The sequence below is a fragment of the Myodes glareolus genome, chromosome 4, assembly GCF_982192425.1.
Source record: "Myodes glareolus chromosome 4, mMyoGla1.1, whole genome shotgun sequence".
Taxonomy (NCBI): domain Eukaryota; kingdom Metazoa; phylum Chordata; class Mammalia; order Rodentia; family Cricetidae; genus Myodes; species Myodes glareolus.
Genome location: NC_142029.1, coordinates 21,140,188 through 21,165,794, shown reverse-complemented (window position 1 = coordinate 21,165,794; position 25,607 = coordinate 21,140,188). Strand labels below are relative to the sequence as shown.

The following is a 25,607-nucleotide window of genomic DNA, read 5'->3' as shown; positions in this document are numbered from 1 at the left end:
CTCTCACCTCCCTGGCCTTCTAGTTCCCTCTCACAACTCTTAGTGTCAACTACCCAGGGCTGGATTAAACAATAAGATGTCCTAGCCCAGAACTTCGCCATCTTAAAAAAAGCCACCCCTATCCCTTTTACCCATAGCTGGCTCTGCTATGGTATCCACACATGTATAGTAACCACACTGAAGCCACCAGCATGGAAACAAAGGCACCCAACTCTGTTCCTGTCCTCCAGCTGCCTACCATGGGGACTCCTAGCTCAACATCCCAAGCCTTCCATACTAATCCGGAGAGGCACAGAGAGTCCCAAACACACCCTGTATGCTCAATCTCTACATCTTGTTTCACCTGGTTTTCTATGTCAACCTCCAGTCATGCCTTTCCTTTCCTTTATTGAGAAATACTTGGGTAAATATATGTAGCTTTGGTTTCAACTTTTGTCAGTCCCTGGCCAATTTAGGTTCCAGGTTTCGAACAGAAGAGAAGACTCAAATCAAATTGACCCCGTGTTTTGTGGTGCTCCTGGGTTTTAACTAGGTCAGCTTTTAAATGGGCCATCCCCTGTAGCAGATCCCGTTTCTAGCTAGAAGGCCAGATCGCATGAGTCAGCGAGGTTTAGACAGAGATAATAGAAGTATGCTTGCGTTTGTTTTAACGGTAAACTGTTTACCAAGCCGCACGGTAAAACCTACAAAACTAAGGTTCCACGAGGGAAGGGACACCGCTCTGGAGAAGAAGTCGGATATTTTTGAAAGCTACAGAGAGAGATCGCTGGGCCCAGAGGTCACTGGCTTTCTGCTCACAACCACTGCAAGGTATACATTTTTGGGGCTAGAGAAATGGTTCAGAAGCACTTGCTGCTCTTGTAGAAGGCCAGCGTTTGGTTGGTATCCAGCACACAGGGTCAGAGGCTCTCAAGCCTGGAACTCCAGCTGGGAAGGAGTGTGGATTAGATGACCTATTCTCTCTAGTCTCCCCAGGCACCTGTATATGTACACACACACACACACAGAGACACACACTTAAACAAATAAATCTAAAAACTAAACAAAACCCACTCTACTAAAAGCGTGCACTTTTGAGTGTATAGGCACACACACTGAAAACAAACATCACACATTTCATCTATTAATTTTTTGAATCTTATTTTTTATTTATATGTTTCTGTAAGTGAATACCGCAGGTGCAGCGGAGCCTGCGGAGGGCAAACGGTCTTCTGGAGGAGTTACAGGTTACCATGAATGCTGAGAACAGAATCCAGGCCCTCTATAAGAGCTGCAAGTGCTCTCAACTGCTGAGCCATCTCTTCAGCCCTCTTATTATGGGCCCACAGTCGGGTAGGGTGGGCGAGAGAGATCAATTGTTTGAGCGGTTTAAAGAGCCCTTGTTTTAACGGAGGATCCAGGTGCAGAACTGGGCAGAGAACGCAAGGAACTCTGGGCTGGGTAATTTTTTCTTTTCTGCCATACCACGCATGGACACCTGACCTAGGTCAGAATCAGAGCCCCTGGCAGAAAGTAAAGGCACCCACGGACCATTCACCAAGCTCCCGAGGCCGGAGTTCCCTGCAGCCTCGGTGGCAGCCAGGGCTTGGGGTCTCCACGCCTCGTGCGTAGTCGTAGCTAGGGGAAAGGTCCTTTCTCGCTTTAAAAACAAACAAAACCTCCCTAAGAATTGAAAGCCTCTCAGGGCCTTGGATTTTTGCTGCTGCGTACAAAGCAGCTCGGCAGGCAGCGGGGGAGCACGTGGCGCGGGCAGCGGTGACGCCATCCTCATTACTGGGAGGTGGGAGGGCGGGCCGAGGGAGATCGGGCAGGCTCATAGGTTCAGCAGGCTGGGCGGGACCGACGGCACCAGCCTGCCAGCCCCGTGACTTGCTCCCTCCGCACCACCCGCCCAGCGCGCAGTCGGGTGACTTGGGGCCTCCACTTCCCGCAGGAGTCGGTGCTGGGGACGCTTCCTCTCAGTGGAAAGGGCTTGGTGGTGGTACCTGGATGCCCCGGTGCAAGGCCAGGCTTGTTCAAGAGTATGTCTACCTTCTGCCCCAACCCGGATACTGCGTCTTAGCATTCCTCTTATCTTTGTTTAAGATTTTAAAAAAAAATGTGTTACGAGTGTTTTCCTTGCATACTGTGTGTGTGTGCCCCGTGCCCGCGGGGGCCAGAAGAGGTCGTTGGATATTCTGAAACTGGTGTTACAAACGTCTGTGAGCCACTTGTGGGTTCTGGGAACCGAACCCTGGGAGTCTACAAGAGCAGCAAGCGCTCTTAACTGTTGAGCCCTTTTTATTTCTTCTTTTAAAGCCTCGAACCTGCTTTCCATCTCAACCATCGATTCCTCCTCCTGCACCAAGCCTTCCTTCCCTGGCTGCCTGGCCCTGCCCTTGTCGTGACTGACTTTCAGGTAACACAAAGTTACCAGAGAGACTTGAAACAGCCGAGAGGGCTGCTGTGGGGGCTGAAGGTTTGGAGGAGGGTACCGCAGTGAAAGAAAGATGGGGTGGAGAGAGAGATACGGAAAGTCGGAGGTGATGACCAAACCTAGCAGGCTCCATTCTCTGAATTCCCTTCCTGTTTTCCTGTGTGGTCTGGAATATAGGAAGAGAACACTAGTCCAGGCGGCCAGAAAAAGAAGGGTTGGTCAAGAAGCACTCAAGGAGTATGCAGGGAAGCTACAGGCAGTCTCTCGACTTAGATTCTGCCCCTGCTGTGTCTCTAAATTTTTTTTAAGATTTATTTATTTATTATGTATACAATGTTCTGTCTGTCTGTATGCTTGCTAGCCAGAATCTCATTACAGATGGCTGTGAGCCGCCATGTGGTTGCTGGGAATTGAACTCAGGACCTCTGGCAGAGCAGCTGAATTTGCTGTGTGCCCTGGCAGAAGTTGCTACCCACTCTGAGCTTCTGCCCTATCCTTCAGACTACACACTGGGTAGTGGGGCAGGAATAGAGAAAAATGAAGCCCTTCTGGTCCGAACTTTGAAGGCCTGGTATTCATTCCCTCTACATCTAAACTCTGACAGGACATCCCAAAGGAGGCATGAGACCTCAGGGATGGAAGAGCTCAGGATTCAGCATGCAAAGGTGCAAGACTGTTCATTATTCTAGATAAAAACTAAAACGGAGAAACAGATCAGCTAGACTCTTTCAACACACCAAGATTACAAAAACAGTCCCCAGAGGCCCAGGGTGTGGGGTTCTAAATGTGGGAGCCTGTCAGTCAGTCATCACACAGAGGACCCAGTGGCACCTGTGCCCCTCTTAAGGTAAGGGGAATGGGCATGAACCACTTCCACTCGCCAACACTCGGATTCCTGATAAAAATCCACAGTAGATGATACCTTCTTATTAAGGAACCACAGCACTGAACCCCATGCAATAGAAAAGCTGGGTTCAGGAGGGTTGGATTGGGGCAGATACAGTGATGTTACCTTGTGAGTCATTATTCCCCCCAAAGTCTTTAATGGCCATGCAGATCAAGTTCAAACCCAGAGCAGGATTCCCAGGCCCCCAGCCTCACCTCTTTCCAAGGCAGCTGTGTCTGCCTCCCTCCACTGCTTGCCCTTCTCCTCTACGGCAAAACATGGTGACACACTGTATTGCATACCGAAGGAATTCTACCTCCCTCCCCTTCCCAGAAGCCTGTCCCTGTTCACCAGGACCCCCTGAGAGCTGCTGCACAGGTCTAAAGATTCAGCGTCCCGTTCCCCCCCACCCAGGTGTCCTGCACAGAGGGCCTAGCCAGTTCATGCTCACTGAGTGCTCACATGCCACTCAGGCCGGAAGAAAGGTTTAAGCGCAGGTGGGCAATCATCCCTGAGACGTTTCTAGATGACTACTCCCTTCCCCGACGTCTGAGGCAAAACATCCCACTAGAACCATCCATGGACAGACGAACTGTACTAGCTGAGGGATGCCAGTGACTAGCTGCTGAAATCAGTGATGCTGGGACCTCTAGTGGACTCAAGGGCGGGTGCTGAGGCAGGCCCTCGGCATCCTCCCTAGGGCTTCCACCTGGAGATGCTGACCGCACAACACAAATGAGGTCATTTCCCCAGTTTCCCTGGCAATTCAGTGATTCTGCCCATCATGACCCTGTCATGACTCATCTCAAAAGGCACGAAGCCATTCAGACTCAGAGGCCAGGGCACTGAAGCCTTGGCGTGGAGATCGACCCCATTTCCAGTTGACCTTTAAACAAAACAAACAAACGTTTCAGGGATGGACTTGTAGCTCAGGCGGTAGCATTGCATAAAACCTGGGTTTGATTCCCCAGCACTGAATAAGCCATACCAGGTGAAATGCCTCTAGCCCTAGCACTGGCAGTAGATCTGGAGAATCAAGAGGTCAAGGCTATCACTGTCCTCAGCTGCCTAAGGAGTTCGAAACCACCCTGTGGTATATGTGAATATCAGTGTCAGCCAGTGAAGAAAACCTTGGATTGTTTTCTCTTCTCTTAGCCCGAGGCTCAGAGGCAAAGACAGTTCCGTCCAGGGGGACCTCCTTGAAGCAAGAGGAAACAGGAGGCACATAAGAGGGATGGGGAGGGGAGTACGCAGAGATCCAACCTGGCCCTCCTCTAGGCTGGGAGGCCTCCAGCCAGACCTCACATACCTAAGAGAAGAAGCCTTGCCTTGGCTTCCTTCTGTCACCTTTCAGACCTGGCAGCCTCCTCAATCACAGGAGCTGAGCAGGGCCCTAGTGCTGAAACCCCGGCAGGCATTTCGGCTCCAGTAGGGAATGGATGATTTGGGGAGACGCAGAGACCAACCACGCAGAAGAATCTCACCAATTAATAAGAAGGGAACCAATCAGTTGTTTCTCCCTCAGCCTAACAGGATGCACTCAACTCACCTAAGTGGGCAAATCAAATACTTATGGTAAAAACCCTGGCAGAGAAGAGGGGGAGCAAGCAGAAATGAGGAGGGAGGGGGAGATAGAAGTGCGGGCAAAGAGGGAGGGAAGGGGAGGATAAGGAAGAGAGGGAGTAGGAGGGAGGTGGAGGAAGGGGAAGCTAAGCCAAACCAGGCAATGCAGGTTTGGTTTAGCGTCAAGAGTACCGTTCTCTTCCCCTGGTCTTGCTGGTGGAAACTGACCTATACTTAATTATTTTAATAGAACTTAGAGCCAGAGCGGTGATGGCACACACCTTTAATCCCAGCACTTGGGAGGCAGAGGCAGGTGGACATCTGTAAATTCTAGGACAGCCAGAGCTATACAGAGATACCCTGTTTCAAAAACCAACCAACCAAACAAACAAACAAAAAACAACAGATTGAGTTAACTGTTATTCACAATCTACAGTTACTTTAATCTTAAAATTAAAAAAAAAACAACCTAAAATGTTAAACTCAGGACTCTTTGAGAGTCAAGGAGGGGCTAGAGATAGGAGGATAAGATGGGTGGAGATAGGCTGGAGGTAGTTCATAAGACTCAGGAGGTCAGTTCCTGAGGGAGCACCAGCCCCACCACCCACCCCCAGCACAGCAGCCCACACTGACAAAGTTATTCAGGCTCAGGAATGGGCATGGGCAGGAGGCGTGGCTCACTAGTGGAGTGCTTGCCTAGCACGTACTGTACCAAGGATTTGCGGGGAGGGGGACCTCAGTGGCGAAAGGCGCTCAGTCACCAAGCCTGATGACCTGAGTTTGATATTTGAAACCCACAGGTGGAGAACCAACTCCTGCAGGTCGTCCTCTGACCACCACGGGCACACTATGACGCCCTTGTTTGAGCACATGGAAAAAAAAAAAAAAATCAAGGTTCATTGGTGTAACATCCCCAACTCCAGCTGCACCAAAAGACCAAACCTTAAATTCCAGAACCTCAAGAGTAGGCTGGAAGGAAGAAGGCAATTAGGATGGGAAGGCATCTGAAAACCTGGACAGTTGAAGGAACCAGGGATGCCGAGGCTGGAAGGCTGGAGACCCACAACAAGCAAAGGATGCTAAGCAGCCATCTGCGAAGAACTTGGCGCACAAACTGTGCCGAACACCTATCAGATGGACGAGCAAGGTATCCTGAAGCTCTGTGAAGCAGGTGCCGAGGGCCTTTTCACTTCTAAAACCACTGCCTTCTTTCCTCTGAAGGAGGGCTACCTGCTTAGACCACAGGCCCAATCACTCGTTCAGTAGTCTTTAATGAGAGGCTACAGTATGCCAGGCAACGTGTGAGGTGGTAAGGTATGGCATGGCAGAAAACCCGTGTGGTGCCTGCCCTCCTAGGTGTTCGCCTTAGGGGTGAGGTGATGACCAGGTACTAAGCCAGTGATTGCATACACCTGTATTTACAAGTGAAGCTCAAAGGAAAAGAGAGAAAAGTAAAGTGGCAAGGGACGGTATTGAAAAGGCGGCTAAAGAAATCTATCCAAGGCGTGTTTTCTGTACAGACTTGAACAGAGCCCTTAACTAACAGTGGAAGGAGCAGCCACGGCCGGGACTCTCAGTGGGAAGCATGCTTGGCTCTCTGCTGGGCAGTTGCGAAGCTTTAAGAGCATTTGTGAAGGGAGGGCCTGGTGAGATAGCTCAGTGGGTAAAAGGTACTTAACCTGATGAACTGAGATCATTCCCGGGACCCCCACATGGTAAAGGAGGGAACTGACAGACAGGCTGTCCTTTGACCTCCACGGTTGCCCCACAGCACATGAGCAAAGGTACTTTACTGAGGGCCATGATGGTCATGTTTTCTGGCATTAATGGGCCTATGCTACACAATGGGAGACAACCTATGGAATGTTGCTTTGATTATTAGCATAGGGACAATGAGACATAGTCTGGTTTGGCTCTAGGCTTTTCCACTTAGGAACTGCTTTTCCACTTAAGAACTGAGACATTTTTTGTTTGTTGTTTTCGAGACAGGGTCTCACGTAGACCAGGTGGTCATAAACTCTCTATGGCAATTGAAGATGATCTTCAACTTCTGATCCTCCTGCCTCTACCATCCAAGTTCTAGGAACTCAGGTGTGTACCCATTTTAAGTTGTGCTGGAGACTGACCAAGGTTTCAGGCAGGCTAGGCAAACTCTACAAACTACATCCCCAGGCCAGAACTATGGCTTGGGGCAGGACTTTATGAACTCAGTGTGTTCACTACAACAGGAAGAAGAATCCACACCCCACAGGAATCCACAGAACCACACCAGACGCTAGGTGGGAAGGCACCCCGGAAGCCATGCTGTGCTTGGCATTACTACAATCCATTTCACAAGCATGTTCCTTACCAAGCAAGATGCTGCACCCTAGAAGAGAGAGTCCGCTACTCCTCCTTGCGATTAGCCCTCAGTAAATGTTTGCTGATCAGAAAGGCATTAAAAATAACCTAGGAAAACATCCTGTGGTTTTACTTTCCCACTATATGGCAGCTAGAATGCTCTGGAACAGCCTTCACTGTATCCTTCACATCACTCAGTTGGGAGAAGAACCAACTGAGTTACACCGTGGTGGTGTGTTGGGGGATAGACACAGGGACAGAGACAAGGGACACTCTGAGGAGGCTCCTTGCTATATGTGCCAGGGCAGCCTTGCTCAAACTTCGTGAGAGTCATGGAAGGATCTGCCAAGGTGTTCCCATCCAGACGTAAGAAGCTATATGATCAGCCAGGCGGTGGTGGCGCACGCCTTTAATTCCAGCACTTGGGAGGAAGAGGCAGGCAGATTTCTGTGAGTTCAAGGCTAAGCCTGGTCTACAAGAGCTAGTTCCAGGACAGGCACCAAAGCTACTCGGAGAAACCCTGTCTCAAAAAACAAAAAGAAGCTGTATGATCTACAATAGAATATCTGGCCCCCAAACCACTCTTTGTTGTTGCCTGTTTTCCAGGTGTTTATCATCATCATCATCACCATCATCACCACCACCACCATCATCTAGTAATACATTAATCCTCCTGGTTTCAGAATCAAACAATATAAAATAATTCAGTGACCCCTCCCATCACCACCCTCTGTTGACCCAGTAACTACTCTACCTATCTATATCCAGGGTGTGACTAGATTTAATGAGTTAATTTGGGAATCATTTTTCTCTCCTTTACCCCCAAACTAGCCCATAACACTGACTTCTGTCTTGCTTTTTCTCATAGAGCTCACCATCTGCCCTGGCTGGGTACGGTAACACATTCCTGTCACCTGAGCATTTGGAAGCCTGAAGCAGAGAATCAGGAGGCCAGCGTGAGCTTTACTGTGTTTCAGTAACAAAACCCCACCCAGCAGCCTCCTTGGCAGCGCCGGGAGATTGAACCTGAGGCCTCGTGCATGCCAAGCAAATGCTCTACCATTGAGCTACCGTCCTAACCACCAACAACCCTTTTTCTTGGTAGCCAAATGGTGCCCTGTCCTGTGGATGGCCACTGTTCTTCCCCAGGCCCTTCTTCATGGATATTTGAGTGGCTTCCGATCATAGCTGTAATAAATAATCATGGAATACAAATAAGCTGGTACCTGCCATTTTGTATCTACCTGGCTTAGTGATAAGTGCCTAAATCAGAGCCCACCCTGATTACAGGGTCACAGTCCAAAGTCCTATAAATCTAAGGGTCTCATCACTGCACACCTGTCTGGATAGGTTACTTAACCTTAGTCCATCCCACAAATGCCTAAAACTCACTCAGTGGAGACTACAATGTGAGTATGGGGCTACAGCGACAACAGTGTCCTTGTCCCCTGACCCAAGGGTGTCTAGTCTGGGAGAGGTATGCAAGGAGGCCATTGAAACATAAAAGTGAGGCCCAGTCTGCCAACCTGACCGCTCTGGGCCAGTCTCCCTATCTCAAAAACAAGTGGCCCAACCTACACCTTGGGGTGTGCTAATAGATCCAGAAGGTAATGTTTACCAAGTACCTAGCAACGAGCACCACCCAAAACTCACCCTAGATGCTCAGTAAGGGTCAAGTAAGCCTCCGCTTATCCCAGGAGAGGGCTTAGCACAACGGGGTAGGGAGGTGCTCTGTGCACACAGCTGCCGTGCCCATTCACAAGGGTGCTACGCTGCTCTTGCTGAAGAGGATGCCAGTCCCTGCTCCTGTTGGCAGAGGCAGGCCCTGGGCCCCTAATTACATTTTAACCTACTTTTATTGGAAAGTGATGTATCTCTTCCTACTTTCCAGGCCCTAGGAAAAATCTCTGGGTATGTATCTCAATTGTGGGCATAAACTAACTGTATAAAGTATGTCAGGGCCACAAAGGGAAAGGACCTTCCCTAAGACCCTGGCACAGCCTGAGGCATGCCTGCAGTCTTGGCACTCAGGAGGCTGGGAGGAGGGCTGAGAGCTCCAGAACTCAAGCTCTCAGTGAGACGAGAGGGGAGGACAGTGGGGGTGGGAGGGGGAGGGCAAATAGGTCAGAGGACTTGCAGGTTAGTGCCTGAGTGACTGGAAGGCGCAGGTTAAAGTTAAGGTTCTAGGTTGCATGCACAGCTCCGACGTTAGCCGGGCTGTGCACCCAGGACAGCTCCTTGGTAGCCTTGGCCTTGATCAAGTACTTTCTGCAAGCTTTTCAACCACTTCCCCTCATCTGTTACATGGGAACAACATTAACTACTTTGTAGCACTTCTGAAGTTTAAATAAGGCACCTGGCACACAGGCATAGAACAGCAACGAGCAAAGAAAATAACAATTTAAAAGACTTACATTGCTTTCCCTCACTGTGGTACCAAGTGGCTTCCTCTTAACAGCTCAAAACAGGACAGCAGCATAATATTACGGAACACCACTAACACCAAGAAGCCCTGCTGGAGCCAGAAGCCCCTTTCAAGCTCTCTGAATAAAGTCCAGTGGTCCAGGGTGATTCATCCTGTCCCTTGGGCTAAGCTGGTCAAGTTCTCTCCCCACGGACACCTGTCCAAGGGGCATCAGGAACCTGCATCAACATGTGTACTAACGGCAGTAGAGAGTACTACCCAGTTGACTCCTGGGCCTCCACCCATGGGTGTAAAGGCAGGACAGGTGTAGACAGAATCCAGACAGCAGGGATGGTGTCCTCCAGATCCACTGTAACCCAGGGTAGATGCGAGTCTGGTGAGTTCAAGATCAGGCTAGTCTACAGGACAGCCAAGGCTACACTGAGAAACCTGGTCTCAAAAAAGGAAGGAAGGAAGGAAGGAAGGAAGAAAGGAAGGAAGGAAGGAAGGAAGGAAGGAAGGAAGGAAGGAAGGAAGGAAGGCAGGCGGGTGGGCGGGCAGGCAGTCCAGGCTAGGCTAGTGGTTACCAAAACGGGTGAAATTTCCATCCAGACAGAGAAAGACTACCTTAAAAGCAGTTAGTCTTGCCTGGAAGGAAGGCTGCCAGATACAGATGTGGTCGCAGTCCACTCCCTGCAACACACCCAGCCACAGCTGACAAGGCTAATTAACAAAGTCATTTCAAAGTTCAGAGCATTCAAGGTATAAGCCCTAAAAGGATAGCAAGACATTCTGGGATGGCAAGGTCCTGCCTAGGGCTGGTATGAACAGAATACTGGCCTGCTTGCCAGGCGGTGGTGGTGCACACTTTTAATCCCAGCACTCGGGAAGCAGAGGCAGGCGAATCTCTGTGAGTTTGAGGCCAGCCTGGTCTACAAGAGCTACTTCCAAGATAGGCTCCAAAGCCACAGAGAAATCGTATCTCAACAAACAAACAAACAAACGAATACTGTCCAGCTGGGATGTCAATATCATTCCCCACTTTTCTATCAGTTCATTTAGATCACCCCAATTGTGTGCATCTGTCCTACCTCCTTTCCTCCCTCTGCCTCCTTGAACTCCTGATACTCCTACCTCAGCCTCCCAAGTTCTGGAACTACAGGCACACACCACCAAACCTGGTCTTATGTAGTACTATGAATCGATCCCAGGGTTCTGTGCATGCGAGGCAAGAACTGCCATTGAGCTACATCTGGGCTCTTTTTATCTTTTAATTAACCTAAGTATCACTAATGGAACTCACTCTGTGATCCATTCAGGCCTTACTCTTGCCCCCCCCCCCACTCTCTGTATTACAGGTCCTGACATCTTATTCTCCTGGGGTCACAGGCGTCCTTTGGGAGATGAGAGTAAAGGCATTTCTGACCAGCTGGGTTTTAAGCTACAAAACCAGCAGAGATTATTATACTGTTCCCAGACCTGCACTACTGTTTGCCATATGGGAAATGCCAGGCAAGCTGCATAAAACTGGTCAATGACATCACATACCAGTCGGCCAGGAGCTGCTCGCCACTGGGACATCCATGCCCACAACCTCATGGCACTAATGCAGTTAGGAAATACAGGTCTGTGAGCTGGTGCAGAGCCTCGCCTCCCGCCCCGCCCAAGATCTAACCTGGCCAGGGTCTAAGGGTCAAGCTCTGAAACACATGGGAACTTGTCCTGTGCCACTCCTAAAAGTGGCCACTGGAGAAGAGAGAACGTTTCTGGATACTCCCAGGAAACAAACATATGCCCTGAACCCAGTATCCTTGTGGCTTAAGAGGACAGCCTGCAGAGCTGGAGAGATGGCTTAGAGGTTAAGAACACTGGCTTTTCTTCCAGAGGTTCTGAGTTCAATTCCCAGCAACCACATAGTAGCTCACAACCATCTATAATGAGATCTGGTGCCCTCTTCTGGCATGCAGGCAGAACAATGAATATATAATCAACAGATCTTTTTTTAAAAAAAAAAAACTAAAAAAAAAAAAAAAACCAACAAAAACAGCCTGCATTCCAATCGGGGTCCTGTCACCCCATCCCAAACAGCAACCCAGAGTGTTGCTCTAGAAACCGCCTCAGACTCATGGATGCACCCTGAAGAACAGATACACCGGCATTCACTCAAGACATGTCTGCAACAGAGCTACAAACTAGATGTTGTTCAGAGTGGAGCTGTTTGCCATGGCTGTAGGCCAGCCGCTGCAGAAGCTTCCCCAGCCTCCCAGAGCCAGCTGGGAAAGCCGGCACACTGACAGCCCCTTATCCTAGGCAATGCCCAATCCTCATGGCAAGGGAAGACCCGCAGTAGAGGAAGGCCAGTTCCTAGTCCTGCATGCGGATGGGGCCCCTTCCCTCAGGCAGCTGGGCAGGAGGCTGAGAAGCACCTCTGCCACCAGCAAACCTCCTTGTTTCAGCTGCGGGGGAAATCACACTGGACCCCGCGCACCCTCACTATGCTCCCTTGGCAAATGCACAACGAAGCACTGACCAGATGAACGGCATGCTCCCATAAGGTACCACGGGAGTCTGCTGGGGAGACAGGCCTTCATCCCGGATGCCACCTCGGCAGCAGCAGAGAGCTCCCTCTCTCCAGTGGGTGGGTACAGGAGGACCTCCTGGGGAAAGGGGCCTCTGGGGAGCTGCATGAAAGACAAAGGACGAGAAGCCCACAACTCTGGGAAAGCAGAAGGGTTGGCACCCTGGGACAGCCGCTGTAGAAAAGGCCAGCCAGGCAGAGACTCATCCCCTAGAGTCCTAGACAGAGCAGAGCATGCCCGAAGCTGCCTGTGTCCCTGTGTCCGTGCAGTTCCACCTCAACATAAGCCTGAGGCTCTTCCCTTTTCTCAGGTCTCCCATCTGCTTTTGGGCTAAGTGTGAGGTCCCTTCGGAGTAGGAGGACTTCCCCCTACCACACAGCAGACAATCAGCACAGCTCTCTTCAGCGTGGCTGGTTCCCTGAACAGTGCCTTGGCCCCTCAGGGAGAATCTAGCCCTCAGGCTCTACCTCATCCACCTGGTGCAAACCATCATCATTCCTCCTGGACGCAGACCCTAGGAAAAGGGCATGGGTGTCATTCGCCACTTCATGGCACTGGTAACTGAGGCGCAGAAGGGACCTGCCGACATCCTGAAGACACACTGCCTCCTGCATCTGATTACTTGCACCCCAGTGGCCCAGCCTTCCTGCTGGAGGCTTACTGGCCCATTCATTCTTCTGGGACTAAGGAATGACCCCCAGTGCTGCGTGCACGTTCATGTGGTTCAACATCTGATGTCTGAGGTCTTTCTTCCTGACTGCAGTCTGAAGCAGGGTCTCTCACTGAATCTGGAGCTCTCTCTCTCAATGACTGGGCTAGGTTGGCCAGCCAGTGAGTTCAGGGATTCTCTTGTTTCCACCAACCCCCTACCTAGCACTAGTATCATAGATAGGTACTACTATGCCCAGCTTTTTTATGGGTGCTGAGGATCTGAACCCTTATGCTTGCATGGCAGGCATTTCACCGATAGCCCAGGCCCCAGGTCCACCCTGGGTCATACTCTAGTAACATCAGTCTTGTGGGACACAAGTATATAAACCCCATAAGAATGATAGGCAGAATGTGGGCATGTTTAAATTTGGCATGAATGCATGGTGGGGGAGGGAGACACAGGCTAAGGAATGGGTCCTTGCATCTCAGCACATTAAAGCCTGGATCATGCTTTAGTTCTCTTTTCCTCTTTGACTTCCATTAAACATGCATCTTCCCATCTGCTGAAAAGTTCTGCACCCTGCTTCAATGTGGCCACACCCAACGGCCTTCAAGTACCCCTCACCTCCTCGAGCTTTCTAAAAATACATGGACTCGAGTACCACCCAGAGACAGATTCAGCAGTTGGGGTAGAGCCTGGAAAGTTCCTCAGATACTCCCCTGGTAGTTCTGATACCCAGATGAGGCTGCAATCTGAGTCACTAACCATATTCTTTCCTCCTGTCTATCACTCAAGCTCCACCGCAAGACACAGGCATCAGCACCCCCTGCAACTGAGTCCTCCCACACCTCTGCCCCACCCCAGCCACCCAGGACATAGAGACAGAATGCAATTCAATAAGCTTTCTGTGCAAATGACTTAGGAGAAGCCAGCCTTATTCTGGATGCCAGTGCTTTGGGCACGGCTGATGGACAGGGAACATGACTGTGGGGTCCTCTTTTCTTCAGAGCCACACCATGTTGACCTCCTGCAAGGTCAAGGCGAGCTGGTTACAGAGAGTCCTTCCTCCAGATGTCTGTCTGATCCCTCTAAATTTACTAGAACAGACTCTTGCCTCCACCCTGCCAGTCCTCTCCCCTCCACAATCATGACTTTTGCAGGGAGGCAGCTGAATAGAGAAATCCAGGTCTGGGCCCTGTCCCTGTGGCTGGCTGCAGAGTCAGGACGCATGCACACACACACGCACACACACACACACACACACACACACACACACACACACACACACACACACACCAGCCATCTGAGCCTCATTCTTCCCTTCCATTGCCGATCTACCAGCCTGCTGTAGATCCATCCCTGGTGATGTTCTCAGACAAAGAAAAGCAAGAGGACATCACCTAGGTACCCACCGGCCTCAAGTCTCTGGTCCATGGGAATGAGATCCTCTCACCATGCCCACTCCTGGCTTCTCAGGCTATGTGCGGGGAAAACCCAGGGTACATCTCTTTGGGACCTTCAGGGGCAGCAGAGTGCATCTGCACACACAGACTGATGGATCAAGCTGCCACACAGCTTGGTGAGCTTGGTTGGTACCTTAGGCAGGCTGGCTTACTAGTGGGACTGTGACTGTCCCCCACCGTACCCCCCATGCCAGGGCTGGGAAGATCATCACATAAACAGTGTTTGGCATAATATGGGCACTTCTTTTATAGCATGGACTTTTAAAACCAAGTTAAAAATAAAGGAAGCAAGCCAGGTGTGGTGGCACAAACTTTTAATCACAGCACTGGGATGGCAAAGGAAGGCAAACCTCTGAGAGTTCCAGGTCAGCCAGGACTACATAGTGAGGCCCTGTCTTAGGGAAAGGGGGGGGGGAGCTGGAGAGATGGCTCAGTGGTTAAGAGGTTCCAGAAGACCGAGGTTCAATTCCTATCACCGACATGGCAACTCACAACTGTCTGTTAACTCCAGTTCCAGGGAATCTGATACCATTACATCAATGCACATAAAATGACTTTAAAAAAGGAAGGAAGGAAGGAAGAATATTTTGATGCTGATTCTTAACTGTCCAGGATAACCCACTTGGTTCAGGGAAGAAATATTACTACTTTCAATGTTTTTTAAGTGTCTTCTTTATTTCTGTTCCCTAAGGTATTTAGTGCATGCTTCTAAGTAAGTAATCCATAATTAAAAGACAGAAAGTAGTTGGGTGCAGGCTGAGGCAGGAGCATGATGAGTCTCTGAACTCAAGGCCTGCCATGGCAATATAGCAAGGTCTCAGAAAAGGGGGAGGAACGGGGGTGTGCATGGTGGTGTACATCTGTAATCCTAGCATTTCCAAAGCTGAGGCAGAAGAACCACACATTGAGGGCTATTTTGGGCCACCACAGTGACAGCCTATCTCAAAAAATTAAAAATAAAAACAATGACTAGGTGTGGTAACATCTATCTATAATCTCATTATTTGGGAAGCTGAGGCAGCCTCAAGTTCAAGGTTGGCTTGGGTTAAATAGAAAATGAGACTAGCCAGGGCCACGTGACAAGAACTGGCAAACAAACAAACAAACAAACAAGCAAACAAACAAAAAACCCAACCCAGGTTGCTTCCCAAATCTTCAAATCTGTCCTTTGTTGACTGGAATCTGGAAGTTTCAGTACAAAGTGAGATAACCACCAAACAGCCTCAGATGGTGAGGAGCAGAAACAACAAAACAAAAGGAAGGCAGGGATTCTAGCATTTGAATTCTAACTTTTTAACTCCTAAAAGAAATTGCAAAAACAAAAACAACAACAAAACTGGAAAAAACTGGAAGCCCCAAGCTGGGCTGAGAGATCGCCCACCCTGAGGCACCTCCATCATAAACTCCCACAATCATCCAGGCTGCTAGCTCCCGTCTGCCAGACAGCTGGTGTCAAGAAGAAACCAGTCCACGTAAGTAGCGTAGCGTAGGGCCCTCACTCCAGCACTAGGAGAATGCTTGCTTGCCACGTGTGGATACACTGCTGAGCTCTGGGGATACCCCAGGGTGAAGGAAACCCAGGTCCCTTAAAGCACACAGCACACTGGTTTTTCCCCAAGGGAAAGAGATGCTAATTAACGGGGCTAGGAATGTGCAATTACAAGGGAAAATTCTATGAAAGTTTTACAACAAAAGCATCCAACCTAGACCCTCCCCGGAAGGAAGGGGAGGAGAGAATCAGCAACTCTGAAGGGAGTGGTTTGGATTCGGATGGAGGGGGAAAGGTGCTATGAGGCCCAAGGGAGAGCAAAGAGCAGCTAAAAGGCCAGCAGGGCTGAGCCACGTGGACCTTGCTGAACTTTTGAAGACTTTTAGAGTTTATCCGAATGGTGAATTTTACACACCAGACGGCAAAACTAAAACAAAAACCCCTAAAACAAACAAACAAGAAAAAAACAACCACATCATCTGTGCTTTGATAAGATTGGTTTGGCTAAAGTTGGAAGCCTAGCTTCAAAAAGACCAGAACTGTGGGGGGTGGGGGGGCAACTGGGATAGGATAAGAAGACAGTTGTAAATAGGACATGTGGTGGGTGGATAGAAGGGGTGGGCAAACAGGGTACAGAGGTTCCCTTTGGACTTGAGTGCAGGGTGCTGCTGGGACACCCAGGTGGCCTGTGGCTGAGCGGTAAACATCACAGCCCAGGCACTCAGTATCTGCAGGTATCTGTGAGAAGATGTCTTAGGGAAGGAGCACAGGACAAAGGGGGGCCCAGGTCCCACATTCAACTGAGTTAAACATGTTAGGAACTTGAGAAGTAGCCAAAACCATATAGGGCATATGTCCAGAAAGAAATAATGATAAATCTCACAAACGCCTAGGACTCCACAAACACTGCAAGAGTCATGGGAGAAAAGGAATGAGTGTTGACAGATCCCCAGAGCTATACCCGGAAGCAGCTACTTAGAGAGGAGACAGGGATGGTAAAGGCAGTTACAGTCATCTAGGAGACAGAGGACAGCAGCTGCGGAGGGACGCAGCTCAGTAAGGGCTTTGCCTTTTTGTTTTGTTTGAGTCAAGTTCGACTGTGTAGCCAGGCTGACTTTGTGATCCTCCTGTCTCAGCCTCCGGATTGCTAGCGTTGTCTAGGCTCAGCTCTAAGACCAACCACAGAAGCATCCTCAACTAGAAAAGAATCTAGAGAGAGCAGCCGGGAGAGATGGAGAGATGACTCAGCGGCAAAATAAAGGTGACTGCTACCAACCCTGACGGACAGGTTACTTCCCAGGACCCACGTGGTCGGAGGATAGAAGCAACACCCCCAGTTGTCCTTTGATTTCCTGGAGTACCACACACACACACACACACACACACACACACAGGGCTGAAGATACACATCACCCTCTATAGACACGATGGTGGGAAGGCAGTGCAGGGCTGAGGCTCTGCAATGCTGCAGCTGCTTCTGAACCTACAGTGGGTCCTAAGGTCTTCAGTGGCTGCAGAACTGCTCCTTCTGGCAAGTTGGCACCTCCAGATTCTATCCATTTTTCTTACACAAACGCATACTACTTGCTTTAATGTAAGTCAGTCTTCTCTCTCTCTCTCTCTCTCTCTCTCTCTCTCTCTCTCTCTCTCTCTGTGTGTGTGTGTGTGTGTGTGTGTGTACTCAGGGGACAACGACAGGTGCTGGTCCTTGAATTCCACCTGGTTTGAGCCAGGGTCTGTTGTTTTTCTGTTGCATAGAGCAAGCTTCCAGGTCTCGGGAGCCCCGGATTACGGATGCTCATTCCACAACTCCACACTCCCAGCTTTTATGTGGGTTACAAGGATTTGAACTCAGGTCAAGGCAATGTGGCAAGTGCGTTAGCACAGAGCCCTTCTTCCTAGCCTCATTTTTCCTTTCTTTCTTTTTGAAAAGTGACTGCCAGTTACCACATTCTAGCAAAGCAACAACAATGTTTATGATGCTCGAGACTGTTAGTAGGTACTATGACAGCCTCATTTTCGAGACTGCTAGACACTAAGGGGAGGGAAGGGACTTGCCCAAGCACTGGAAGTGACAGAGACAGGCACACACCAGTACCCTTCTCTGAAACTTTCTGACTCAGTGGAAGCAAGTGTGGGTGTCCTTCACAGCGCACAGCATAAAGAAGGTCTAGCGACGCGGTGGCAAAGAGCACCAGCGTAGCCAGGAACCCTGGCAGGCAGGGTGGGCACTTAAGCTAATGACTACTTTTACCACGAGGTTGTCTGTGGGGGTAGACAAGAGTAACCTGAGCAGCAGGGGACTAGGGGACTCAGCAGTGGGCTGCTGTGAAATTGAGAAAAGCACAGTTGCCTCACTGCAGAAAAAAACACACGGCTCTGACAGGCAGCTCTAGTCCCAAACCAAACCACAAAACAGTTAAAGGAATTTTAATATGCAACTTTTAATTTTAAGCTAGCATATTTTCTTTTCAATGAATCAAAAGTGTTTGTGTTTTAAAAATACGTATGTATATACATACATAAGTGCTTGGCAAAAGTATGAATCATGTTACTCGTGGGTTCAAAAAGTCTGAATATCACTGAGCTAATTTAGCCTCCTCGTGTTATTTATTTGGACAGGGTTCTATATATTATGTAGCACAGGCTAACCTTGAACTCAGTACATAGTTAAGGATGGCCTTTAAGTTCTGATTTTCCAGACTCCAGCCCTGAAGTGCTGGAATGACATCAGGTTTATCCAGAAAACAGAACCTAGAGTTTTGTCTGTTCTAGCCAAGCACTCTAGTGAGTTACACACCTCCAGCCCTAAACAACACCCCTTCATTTTAGACGGTGAGATGACAGAAGTTGAACAACTTGTCCAACTCAAGTTAATGACAAAGCTGAGCAGAGCATTCGAGTCTAAGGGTTTTCAATAATCTCCTCACTAAACCAGACTCTCAAAATGCAAATCCCTCTGGGAGAGGGGCAGGGACTATAATCCACACCAGGGTAAGTAACACTAGAGTAGAGTTATCTTTTAAGCCCGCTGCCTGGAGCCAATTTGGTAAAGAAAATGGTAGTATGTGGGGGGAGGGGAGCATGGAGCTAAAACAAAATCAGTTTGAACCCCCCCAGCACTTCCCCCTCCCCCACCATGCTGTGGGGTATGACAGAGGACAGAACTTGACGCACAGAATGAAGAGACTACTATCATCTGATTGGCTCCATACAAGGAGGCTGCTTCCGTGTCTGGGAAGGTAGCTGAAGGCCATGCTGCCCTTTGCTCATGTAGCTTCAACCAATTTTATTACATGAGATGTTCCGAATGTCAGAAGCCCTTTCTCTCACCCAAACACACTGGCTGTTCAGACTCCTTGTATAACTACACTCCAGTGTAATATAAGGCTCATGTCAAGTTCGTGGCGCTCGGCCTGTCTATAGGAAGCAAGTGCTGGGCAGCGGCGGTGAGTAGGTCCTAGGAGATACAGTCCCAAAGTGAATGTCTAAGTCAGAATTCAGGCTGGAGTGCTGGACCAAGTTCATTCCATCAGACCCCCATCACAGACGCACATGAGAGCTCTGGGCTCCTAAGAGGGAAAAGGGGTGCTGTGCAGTTGATGTAAACACCTCCCAGCTCTGCAGTGTGGCGAGTCAGCACTGAGTCAGGGGCCTTTCCCATACTCTAAGTAGGAAGAAGGGTGGCTATCTGTAGAAGTCCCAAGTAAGTCACCTTGAGAGGCTGTCCCTAGTCAAGGGAGGGGACGGATGTTGGGAACTTCACAGTCCACTTTCCTGGTAGTAAACTTCACCAAGAAAGAAAATTGAGAATACAACACAGATGCTTTTATCACAAAAGGACACAGATATCCCTGTAATTCTTTTATTGATCAAGTTCAAAACATAACGGGTACATTTTTTCCCTGGTGATACAGGTCTGTTAAAGTAACAAGAGCAATCTGTGGAGACGAGGACTCAAAGACTAGTGTCCCAAATCAAACCCCTCAGTGTTCATACACACAAATTGTTTGCAACTCACGTGGCATAAAGACAAGCCACTTAGCTGCAGTTCAGTGGTCTGGTAGTAAACTTATACCCAGGGGGAGGAGCCCAGGAATCTGCATTTCACTGGCTTCCTGGTGATCTGGTAATATAGGTCATGTTTGGGCAGAACTACACAAACCTCCGTTTTCTCCTGTTCACATAGATAGCCTCGGAGGTTGACTTTGAGCCCAAGGTGATCCATCCTCACAGCAGGGAGCTTGTCTCTTCTGCTTTGCCCATCCCTAAGGAACTGCAGGCAGGGTTAGGTGCCAAGTTCTAGGCAGTATTATCAGCACACTACACCCCAACACTAAAGACCTGCCTATTCTGCCCAGAAGTTTTGTTCTTTCTGTAGAAAAGACTAATAAAAATAGGAAATGCATTATACCTAAGACCCCAAATAACCACTAGCTAAGAACGGCTCCTGCTTGTTTTCTCATTACCCCCAAAGTGTGCCCTGACATCTAAGAGGCCAGCTTCATCTAGCCCTTAAACGATGTATGTTTATTTATATGCAAAACCAAGGTAAGGCTTCCCCTTAAAATGCCTACTCACCCACCCTGCCTGCGTCTGTCCCACCTAAAGCTAACAGGAAGTCATACTTTGTTTCAGTGTCCAACAAACCCCAAGCCACCCTCTTGCTAATAAGATGGCATAACTCCAAGGCTGGAGAAGAAAAAGCCCTTCCCTATGGTGCTTTACATACAACTAGTAATGGTGCTTCAACGCAGTACAGAAGCTGAATACAACCAACGAGTTAGAATCTGGGTTCTGCACTGTCCGTGACCTGGAGCTCTGCCTCAACTTCCTTACATTTACTATAGGAATAACGACAGTACCTAACATCTTGCCCTTGTGAGGATAAATTAACAGATGTGTGTAATCCACTTAGCAACATGCCAGACACAGTAAGAGGCTATGTAAGCATCCGCTATTATGGTTGGAGTTGTTAGTTATTTTAAAGCTCCAGGACGCCATCAGTTACCCCTCGCCACTCGCCAGCATCAGAGACTATATGAAAAAGCAGCACTGTCTCCGTCCTACAGGATATATGTGCAAAGCTTTGGAGGTAAACTGAGGTAACCTGTCCCAGACCACAGGTTAGTACCCAACCTCCGTGTAAGTGGTGAATTCGAAGCCAGGTCTGTGTGGTTTTAGAAGCCAGCCTCACCGTGGCTTCAGATTCAAAACAAGCAGCAGCGGCTGCCAGTCACAAGGCTCAACTGATCACCACCACATCAAGGTCTCACTCAGTTCTCTGCCCCTGAATCCCTGCTTGGCTTGCATAAATTGGAGCAAATACCGGGCCACTTGAACCCAATTAGGCAGTAAGTCAGCCTGGGGAAAAAAAAAAAGCATGAAATGCATTCCAGAGGTCAAAGTAGACGCTGGCTCGGATGGCAGCCTATGCCGGACATTTCCATGGAAGTTAGTCTCTGCATGCAGACACCAGCCTACAGTCAGGGAGGTGCCTACCACACGCTTGAGTCCCATATCCGGACCAACATTGGGAACAAATTGCCTGAGTCTTAAGTCAACACAAAAAGACAGTTTACTTTTTTTTTTTTAAAGGAAAGTCATATTTCTCTTTCGGTTTAGGGTAATGGCTACTATGTAGTTAGCTGCCTTCCCCGCCAAAACAAAAAGGCTGGTGGGAGAGGGCCAAGAATAAATAGCGAGTGCTCCCCCAGCCTGCAGGGTGCTGCGACACCCACCTGAAACTCGACCAACCTTTCTAGAGCCCAGCCCCGGAGGGCGTTTCCCCAGCGCATCCCGACAACTAGTTCCTCCCGGGTAGGAGGCCGACGCCCTCAACTTCGGTTATGGACACCAGACTGACGAGCCAGAGCCCCTCCCGCCCTCCAGTTTCACCCTCACCCCCCAATCACCACCCTATCATTTCCGCCGAAGGCTCAAACACCAGGGCGACCGCTCCGTCTTCAAGGCCACCTTTCACTACGTGCAGCTCGCGATCGCAGCGGGAGCCACGGATGAAAACCGAGCTGGGGGGTGGGAGGGGAGGCAGGGAGTCGAGGCGGGAGGGCGGGGGCGCTAGCTAAGGAGACCGTCACCTTCTCAGGGCTGCGATAGCTTTGGGATCTTCAGATCCCGGGCGTGGGGTCGGAGCTCCCATAAGACCGAATGCAAAAGTAGGGTGGGGGTGTCCCTGGGGCCAGCTCCCCCAGAAGCCACCTCGCTGGAGGGCAGCCGTCGGGACGATGGCGCAAGCCTCTCACCACCCTCCCCCCCCCCCAGCGACAACAGCCACGGTGACAAAATGGCAGCTCGGCGCCCGACAAGCGAGCCACCGGCACAGCGCCGGGGACCGCTGCCCCTGCACCCCGAGAATGGCAGGCACCCTGGGGCTGGGTCCCCAGTCGGCATAGCAGTGCAAACGGCGAGGACAGACAGAGGCCCGCAGGTCCGAGAGGGTCGAAGGCCCCCGGTCTGCCGCGCCTTCTCCAGACCGGATCCCCAGGCCCGCGCCGACGGGCTTCTGCTGCGCCTGTGCGCGCCCGGGTCCCCTCCAGTGGGCACCAGAGTCCCCGCCGAGCCGGGTCCGCGGCCTCCGTGGGGGAGGGGCGGGCCGCCGGCGCCCCGGGAAACATGGCTGCTCGTCCTAGTTCGGCGGCGTCGCGGCCACCAGTCCCCGAGATGCGACTTGGGAGAGAGAGAGGTTGCAGAAGGTGGGTGCGTAGGGTGGGGGGACTCTGGGGAGGGAGGCTCCCAAGAACGATCTGTTTTCCAAAAACGTTTATTTGAAAAAGCAAAAAACCAGAAAAACAACAACAAAAAAGCCAGTTCCTCCTCCCCCACCCCTTTTGTCCCTCTTTCGAGAGCTTTCTGCCCTCCCCTCCCCCATGCGCAGCAAGTGCCCCCTCCCCCGCCACCCGCGCGCCCCACCCCGCTAGGAGCCCCGGGGCCGGCGAGTGGGCCGCGGACTCGCGACGAGGGGGCGAAGCGTGAGAAATCGCGCCCAGCCCAGAGCGCCCGCCCCTCCCCCAGCGCACACACTCGGGAAGTTTAAAGAGCCGGTTCGACCCGCTTTCTGTTTCACTCCAGGTTGGCTAGTACTGTGGACTGCTCGGTCCGGCCCAGCGCTTATGCGCACCTACTCGCCGCGACCCCGAAGCCCCCCAACTATGTACAGGGGTCTTCCGGAAAGTACGCGGGAAGCCCGCGTCCGGCCCCCAGCACCACACCCAGCCCCCTCCACTCTCGGTATCGGGCACAGGGACTGGGTCAGGACGCCACCGGCCAAGCCCGGCAGCCCCGCGGCGGCAAGTCCTGCTGCTAGCGGCGCCCCCCTCCTCCCCGCCCTGCGCGCCATAAGGCTGTAGCACGTCTCCAGTGCACAGCTGCGTGAGGATGGGCGGACGGCAGAAAAGAGCTTGTTTTCAAAAGTCTTACTCAGGTTTAGAGGGAGGAACTAGGAGAAAAGAGGAAGCGAGGCCTGCCTTTGTCAGGATTCGAGGGGCCAAGTGGATGGGGGACGACAGGTCAGTGCTACGTGCTGCGCGAGCCCCCAACTCGCCCGACTCCCCAGACGCCCAGGCTGAACCTGGGATCTTCCCGCCCGTGAGCTCCTTCTCCCCACGACCGGGCCTTGAGGGGAAGCCGGCCAGGATTTCCACCCCAGACCCTAGGGTCTCTCGGATGGGCCAACTCGCAGACAACACGAGTGTGTGAAAGCGAGAGGAAGACAAAAATAAACAGTAGCGTTCGAGTCACCCACCCACCCTCACTTCCCCTAGCAGTGGGCTCGCGCCCAGCCTGCTTGTTCCCACCGGTGTAAGTTTCCTCCTGCCATACTCCCGCCGCTGCCCAATCCATAACGGCGACGGCCAGACGAACTGCCCATCCCAGAGCTGCGTGCCAGCCGTGCCTGCAAGAATGTAGACCCGACCGGTCCCCACAGCAGCACCAGCTCTGGGCACCTCGGGTCCTGATAAAGTTTCCCGTGCTCATTTATTAGCCAGGCGCCGAATGGCTGCCATGGAGCCCACCTCGGGAGAAGCAGGGACCCGGAGGTGGGGTAGCTAGTGCCGATGGGGCATCAGGGTGCCAAGGTTGGCATCTGGGGAGAGAACCGGAGGGTCGGGGGCTCACCGGGACGCAGACTACGGGCAACTTACACTAGTGATCGCTCGTGGTTGGGGAGGCGTGAGGATTATCTGAGCATTTGCACACTCCACAATCCCTCCCTCTCTTTCTAAGGTACCCCCCTCCCATCTTCCGCGAGGAAGAAGGGAGAAAAGACAGCATCTGGCCCAAAGGTGGGGTGGAAAGAGTGAGAGAGAAAGGAGAAGGAAGGCAGGCAGAGAAAGGGAGGGAGGGAGAGAAAGGGCGCGTTCACGAACACGACAAAGTTACAAATATGGCTCCCCACCTCTCGCCTCATCCCCGCAGAGAAACGAAGACGCGCTTTAAACTCGAGCCATCTCCCAACTCCGCAGCAGCCGGGTCCCCACGCGCTCTCCCCGGGGGCCTCGGGCCACATTGATCAGAAACTAAACCGGACTCGCGAATCCCAAAACTTATTGTGTGCGAGAGAACAAGCGAGCGAAAGAGAGACGGCAAAGGGAGGGGGCAGGCGCGGGAGGGGGCGGAAAGGGGGGTACGTTTCTAAAATATAACACCCCCTTTTTGTTGTTTAATCCAGGAGGCAGCCCATCTTCTCCTCCCCTCGATCATCTTTTCCATCCAGACGCGAGTCGTGGGAGCTGAGAGCTCGGACGAGGGTGAGATCGCCGCGTTCCCTCCGACCCGAACGCGTGCGCCCCGCCGGCCCCCCGTTGGGTGCACACTCGCACGCACACCCTCGAACCCATACCCGCACACGCGGGAGCACACGCACAGGTAGTCAGTCACACACCAAGGGCAGCGGCGGCGGTGGCCGGAACATGCTCCGATAGCATTGCAATCCCCCCCCCATCCAACCTTGCAATTCATTTGCAGTTCGACCCCAAACCCTACACCTCCCCGGAGCACCCCTCCATAAAAAAGTGCCTTCCCCCCAAACACACACGCACACATAACACAAAGTAGGAGAATGGACCGACAGAGATATTTTTGGCAAATGCTCACATCAGAGGGCGTCCTGTTCCGCAGCTCTAAATGAATCCGTTTGTCCATATCCATCTCTCGCGCTCTCTGTCTCTCTCTGCAGAGGATCCTGCGCCAGCGGAATTCAATCAATAAACCCCGAACCCACGGCCGCGCGTTTTAGGACTTTGAAGGCTCAACCAGCTCCGCTCGGTGCTCGAGCCCCCAGCACCCGCGGCGCACACTAACCTGATCGCCGTGGAGGCGGGACCTGCAGCTCCGGCGTGGAGCGGCGGTAGCACGAGCCAATCGAGTGGCGAGGCTTCGGATACTAGCCAATGGTGGTGGTGGCGGCGGGGGGCAGGGTCCAATGGGCGGCCTGCGCAGCGGGCCAGGGAGGCTCAGCCATTTGGCTGTGGTGCCGGAGACGGACCCCTTTAGATACCCGGGCGGCCGAGCAGGAGCGCGGCTGCAGCTTGGTGGCTGCGCGCGAGGGGCGGGAGGGAAGGCTGGGCAGGTGCGTGGACCTGAAGGTTCGTGGCCGGGGGCGGGGCCGCAGGTGCGTGGACGCGGGAGAGGCGGGGTCCTCGCGGGGACATCCTCTGGGTACTTGGCGGGCGGACGAGGCCTGGGGCGCTCGGGCGCAGGGCAGGCCCAGAGAGGGCGCGCATTCTGAGGGTGCACGAAGGACAGATCACACCCCGGGCTGCCCACTCGGCGCATCCCTTCGGACTGGGTCTACT

The 25,607-nt window shown here is 51.6% G+C and overlaps 1 protein-coding gene, 1 long non-coding RNA gene and 1 pseudogene across 5 annotated transcripts in view; 2 read left to right on the top strand and 1 right to left on the bottom strand.

Moving 5' to 3' along the window:
• Positions 1-25,118, bottom strand: part of Anp32a (acidic nuclear phosphoprotein 32 family member A) — a 38,359-nt gene extending 13,241 nt beyond the window's left edge. The window contains exon 1 of one of the 2 annotated variants that reach the window (XM_048424362.3): positions 24,907-25,118. In XM_048424362.3, the coding sequence (XP_048280319.1) occupies positions 24,907-24,960 (54 nt within the window). In that variant the 5' untranslated portion in view covers positions 24,961-25,118. Of the gene's footprint in view, positions 1-24,208; positions 24,345-24,906 lie in introns of those variants that run through there. The other variant, XM_048424361.3, reaches the window with a different exon arrangement.
• Positions 617-8,417, top strand: LOC125393736 (uncharacterized). 2 transcript variants are annotated; one of them, XR_015737662.1, is made up of 5 exons: positions 617-810; positions 2,299-2,398; positions 5,666-6,012; positions 6,855-6,956; positions 8,074-8,417. It is a non-coding gene; the product is annotated as an uncharacterized LOC125393736 (long non-coding RNA). The 2 variants fall into 2 exon arrangements; XR_007229928.3 differs by lacking the exon at positions 6,855-6,956 and having other exon boundaries at positions 622-810.
• LOC125393735 (uncharacterized) lies at positions 21,631-24,603 on the top strand (annotated as a pseudogene). Its single transcript, XR_015737663.1, has 3 exons — positions 21,631-22,505; positions 22,882-23,318; positions 24,482-24,603. The product of XR_015737663.1 is annotated as an uncharacterized LOC125393735 (transcript).
• Positions 25,119-25,607: the final 489 nt, after the last annotated feature.